This window comes from Pyxicephalus adspersus, chromosome 3, assembly GCF_032062135.1.
Source record: "Pyxicephalus adspersus chromosome 3, UCB_Pads_2.0, whole genome shotgun sequence".
NCBI lineage: Eukaryota > Metazoa > Chordata > Amphibia > Anura > Pyxicephalidae > Pyxicephalus > Pyxicephalus adspersus.
The window spans coordinates 111,259,415-111,265,214 of record NC_092860.1 but is presented as its reverse complement, the minus strand read 5'-3'; the positions used below and the strand labels follow the sequence as shown (position 1 = coordinate 111,265,214).

Genomic DNA, 5,800 nt, shown 5'->3' with positions numbered 1-5,800 from the left:
AGGTGAAATGCTGTGTAGTACAGGAAACAACCTAACATAGGCACAAAGAATCATGCACACATCATACAAGATTTAAAAGTTGTATTTTATCCAAAGACGACAGATTCTTGCTGAAATATTGGGCTTTGCAAGCCATAAATCAAGTCTTCGAATAATGCACTGTAGCTTACCACCAACAACACCAACTCCAACACTGCTTCTCCTAGTGTTCATTGGTGCAACATGAAACCACTCATTGGCTTTTACATTATATGCTTCTACAGTCGCCAGTCCTAAAGAAAAACAAAAAAAGTGCAATTTCAGAAAAAAGCTAGACCTTCAAATTCTAAAACTAAATAAAAGCACTGTTTAGAGTTCTGGTGCCCAACGCTTGGCCCACAGGTTGTATGCAGCACTCTTTTCCTAGGCCACCATTTCTTCTTACTGGGCACTTTTAAGGAAGAATACAAGGCTCCCAACACACTAGTCTAATGGGAATACACGGTACAGGGATGACCAGTACCTGACTATTGTCTCGACTCACATCACTTGGCTGTCATGTCACACTAGACAGCAGACATTAGGCACAGCCTGGTGGAGGACTACTTTAGACAGTTGGGCTGCAGCTATCTTGAAAATAACTCGATCATCTTTCCATCCACCAACAAATGAAGCTACAGTTCTTTGACAGCAGTGCAGCTTGGCCCATTTAGTTTATGCAAATAATAAAAGCGTTTGTGGTGTGGTGATTAGTGAAGGAGTTGTAAATAATAAGATGTCCCCACTTTGTCCCCACAGGCACTACCATGTTCTCTAATGGAAGGAGCTGTGAAACAAGAAAGCAGTCTCTGATTGATGGAGGGGGCTGCTGTGATTTCTAGATAGAAATAACTGTTACAGTAAAGGGCAGCTTTGATACTGGGTGACTGATGGGGGTTCTGTAAAAGATCCAGGGTGGTGTGGTGACTGAATGAGGGTGGAGGTGCTGTATCTGACAGGGAGAGGTGCTGTGATTGAAAAGTTGAGGTTCTGTTATGCTTGTTAAATTGATTAAATAGAAGAAAAAAAATTCCCATTAAACATTAGATCCAAAAAGCAGGCAACTGGATGACATTTGTGTTTACTACATCTAAACTATGTCTAAACATCAATCATTTGTGTAAGCAAAAACAATGTCATTGAGAATTTGAATTACATAGTTACATAGTCAGGTTGAAAAAAAACCCACAAGGCCATCATGTGTAACCACTAGGGAAATAAACATATCCCAAATATAAAACCCTATGGGCATAGTTGATGAAGAGGAAGACAAAAAAAAACCAGGTGCAATTTGTGCCAACAGGAATAAAATTCCTTCACAATTCCATTAGGCAATCAGATGTTCCCTGGATCAATAGTCTGTTATCTTTATTTTAAAGTTAAATGAATGCATTTATATGTATGTAAACATAAGTTGACGCACAAGCAATGTCAATGTAAGGCATAATTCTTGATGAATTTGCTAAAAGCCAACCTTACTCTATTTTCTTTTCAGACTATATACTGCTGGTAAAACATTTCACTGTATGAAGAGTGGGATGTAGCACAGGGCAAAGATTTTTGCAAAGACCATGATCATAAGCCCTGAAATTGTAAATTATGTTCTGATAAAAAATAAATACAAAACACAGTACTGCAATTCCTAAAATTCCTGCCTAAAAAGACTAAGAATAAAACTCGTATGCTATTTACATATACCAAAAACCAAGTTATTATTTTTGAAACCTTTTCCAACTTTGGTTACTTTTTTCTACATGTTTGATTAACCTCCCCAGCGGTAACCCTGAGTGTGACTCGGCGTAAAAAAAAAAAAAAAAGTTGAAATCGGTAACCCCGAGTGTGACTCGGGGTTACCGATTTCAACTTCTTTTTTTTTTTTAGCTAAAACAGTGAAAAACAAAGATAAATACAACGTTACCTGGTCGGCTGGCATCCTCCTTTGTCCTTCCTACCCTCTCCCATCCTCCGGCCGGCGTCCTCTGCATCTGATGAGTCACCTGGGAATTTCAAATTATTTTGTATTGCATTCAATACAAAATATCTATATTGAATGATAAATAAAATATGTAAAATACATTATCCTAGATTGTTAGCTCACTTGGGCAGGATTCTCTGCTCCTCCTGTGTCATTGTATGTCTCTGCCTGTCATTTGCAACATTTGTAATATGTTGGCGCTATAAAAATCCTGTTTAATCCTGAATAAACAATTAGTTTTGCTTTTACCCCACTTGATTTATAAAAAAAGAACAAATTTTCACTTGGTTTTTGATAGATTCTCTTTCAGTAATTCACAGCAGACAGGACTGTGGAAGACACGTGAACACACCTGATCTGCATCGTCTTGATGGCAATTCAGCCACTTGGTGCCACTGTTCCTCTTTGAAATCATAGCACTCCACGCTGCGAATTGCCTTGGGAGCCTGACCTCCAACCACCACCATTAACTGCAAAGAAAGAATGTCATTCAATTAAAAACCTTCTCCCCTACCGCTTTCCATGTGAGCAAAGAAAATCAACAGGTACTCAACCAGTGACAGAAAAGCAGATCACATGCACTGCATGGTCACAGTCATACTTCATAAATTTTCCATTTATTTTCATTGTGAACAAACTTTATTAATCTATAAAATAAGGAAGCTTTACTCACTTAAAAGAGCCCACACACTTTTATGGCGCAGTAACCCACATTTGTGCCATATATGCTAAATTACAAACTTTAGCACCTTGCTGGTGAATGTGTGCAGCACAGCCAAAAATGTTATATGTACTTTTTTTGGCACGCTAGGTCTTGTTCACACGATGAGCCTAATTTATTAAAGCTCTCCAAGGCTGGAGAAGATACCCTTTATGTATGAACCTGAGTAATTTAGCAAACCTGTAATGGATCTGGTACAGAATCGAGAACATTTGCCAAATGGGAAATTATTTTATGAAATCCATTTCAGGTTTGCTGGATCTCCCAGGTTCACTGATGAAAGTGTATCTCCTCCAAACTTGGAGAGCTTTAATAAATCAGACCCTATGTGAGGTGCAGTGCAGTACACCCCACCTCACACAAAGTGCAATATGAAAGAACATCAGATATTGCATGGGAACCAATGTGGGTCATAATCATTTATATGTGATACAGTGTATTGTGTCAATACAATGGGCCTGATTTTTTAAAGCTTTCCGAGACTGTAAAAGATGGACAATCATGGGTGACCAGCAAACCTGGAATGTATTTCACACAATCATTTCCTATTTGGCAAATGGACCAAATCCAATTCAGGTTTGCAATTTTCTCCTGTCTTGGAAAGATTTAATAAATCAGGTAATCAAGCAAATGGTACTGCAGATCAGTTACTCCCTGAAGAGAGTCTGCATGATTATTAAAATTTCAATTTTAAGTGGCCCTGACCTTTAAACACAATGACCAATATTTGTTTCTGTCGGGATAATAAAATAGGCAGTAAGGTGTGATATTGTAAATGTGAGTTGTGTGTGCATCCTTTCTGAAGTCATTCCAGAAAAGATTGACAACAGTCAGATACCACAAAATGCATATGTTTGTATGTAACACAATGTTGCTATGTAGGCAATGAAAATGGATCATGTGGGCATGTAACTATATAAGAAGGAACAATCTCCCTTTGCATGACTCTGCTCTCCCACACTATCGTTATTCATCACTTTCCCACATGAACATTATACAGCACTATGTAGGTGTTATCCCTTTGTGGAGAAACACAACCTAATGTTATACAAATTGCCACTCTCATCACATCAAACTCACTTACATTCTGGGAGATGACTTACCCTACCCCATATCAGAATGTTCCTTCATACTTACATATTAAGGAGAAGCCTAACTGTATACTTCATTCAACTTACTGTGCCAACCATTATCGGTTCGCATTTTCCAGTTATTTCTGGGGACTACAGAACACCTGCCAGCAATGCTATAGAGATTGGATCTCCCAGGTTCACTGATGAAAGTGTATCTCCTCCAAACTTGGAGAGCTTTAATAAATCAGACCCTATGTGAGGTGCAGTGCAGTACACCCCACCTCACACAAAGTGCAATATGAAAGAACATCAGATATTGCATGGGAACCAATGTGGGTCATAATCATTTATATGTGATACAGTGTATTGTGTCAATACAATGGGCCTGATTTTTTAAAGCTTTCCGAGACTGTAAAAGATGGACAATCATGGGTGACCAGCAAACCTGGAATGTATTTCACACAATCATTTCCTATTTGGCAAATGGACCAAATCCAATTCAGGTTTGCAATTTTCTCCTGTCTTGGAAAGATTTAATAAATCAGGTAATCAAGCAAATGGTACTGCAGATGAGTTACTCCCTGAAGAGAGTCTGCATGATTATTAAAATTTCAATTTTAAGTGGCCCTGACCTTTAAACACAATGACCAATATTTGTTTCTGTCGGGATAATAAAATAGGCAGTAAGGTGTGATATTGTAAATGTGAGTTGTGTGTGCATCCTTTCTGAAGTCATTCCAGAAAAGATTGACAACAGTCAGATACCACAAAATGCATATGTTTGTATGTAACACAATGTTGCTATGTAGGCAATGAAAATGGATCATGTGGGCATGTAACTATATAAGAAGGAACAATCTCCCTTTGCATGACTCTGCTCTCCCACACTATCGTTATTCATCACTTTCCCACATGAACATTATACAGCACTATGTAGGTGTTATCCCTTTGTGGAGAAACACAACCTAATGTTATACAAATTGCCACTCTCATCACATCAAACTCACTTACATTCTGGGAGATGACTTACCCTACCCCATATCAGAATGTTCCTTCATACTTACATATTAAGGAGAAGCCTAACTGTATACTTCATTCAACTTACTGTGCCAACCATTATCGGTTCGCATTTTCCAGTTATTTCTGGGGACTACAGAACACCTGCCAGCAATGCTATAGAGATATAGAGATGGGGAGGTATTTTATGGGCCTAACATACTTACTGTTCTAGGGTGAGGAGGGCAAATGTTGTATCCTACAGCAACCACATCTTTGATTGGTAAGCTGTAATATATTACATTTTTGTTTTTGGGTTTAGATTCACATTGAGGGCATAGGTATCTACCTTAAAGGTAGAAGAAACAAGACCATTTATATTCGGACTGTTTTCATGTAGCGCTTACATGGAAGGTATTTGTCAATTTTAATCAAACCATTGTGAATCTGGAACCCTATCTAACGTATAGATACGATTCAATCCACAGCTCAGATCTATTAGCAATGGTGATGTTGAAAAGAATGGTTTGTATTATACATTTTTTAGTTTTAGGCCACTGTTTCTAATTTAACAATAATTATGTGACAAGTAATTTTGTTTTTTTAAATACCATATAAATATGCAGACATATTAGGCAGTTTAATGTCATGTGACCACCTCTAAAGAAGCTCACTATTTAGTGTTAAACCCTAGGGTCAGTTTGGGAGGAACTGGGTGGGGTCTCAATCAACCTACCTATATGTTTGTAGCATGTGGGTTGAGGCCTGCATCATATTGTGCAGTGGCAAAGGGTTATAGCTGTTTGACATATTATTACACAGTATTTTTATAGCGCCATCATATTACGCAGCGCTGTTGATAGTCGTGTCACTAACTGTCCCTCAAAGGAGCTCACAATCAAACGTCCCTACCATAGTCATATGTCATTAATGTAGTCTAAGGTCAATTTTGATTTGAAGCCAATTAACCTTCATGTATACATGTTTTTGAGATGTAGGAGGAAACCCACGCAGACA

The 5,800-nt window shown here is 38.1% G+C and overlaps 1 protein-coding gene across 1 annotated transcript in view; it reads right to left on the bottom strand.

Annotated features, from left to right (window-relative positions):
• KLHL2 (kelch like family member 2) overlaps nt 1-5,800 on the bottom strand; it is a 56,685-nt gene that overhangs the window by 8,081 nt on the left and 42,804 nt on the right. Inside the window, exons 9-11 of the mRNA XM_072406843.1 lie at nt 2,346-2,463; nt 1,542-1,602; nt 171-310 (exon numbers count right to left, since the gene is read on the bottom strand). Of these exons, the coding sequence (XP_072262944.1) occupies nt 171-310; nt 1,542-1,602; nt 2,346-2,463 (319 nt within the window). The remainder of the gene's footprint in view (nt 1-170; nt 311-1,541; nt 1,603-2,345; nt 2,464-5,800) is intronic.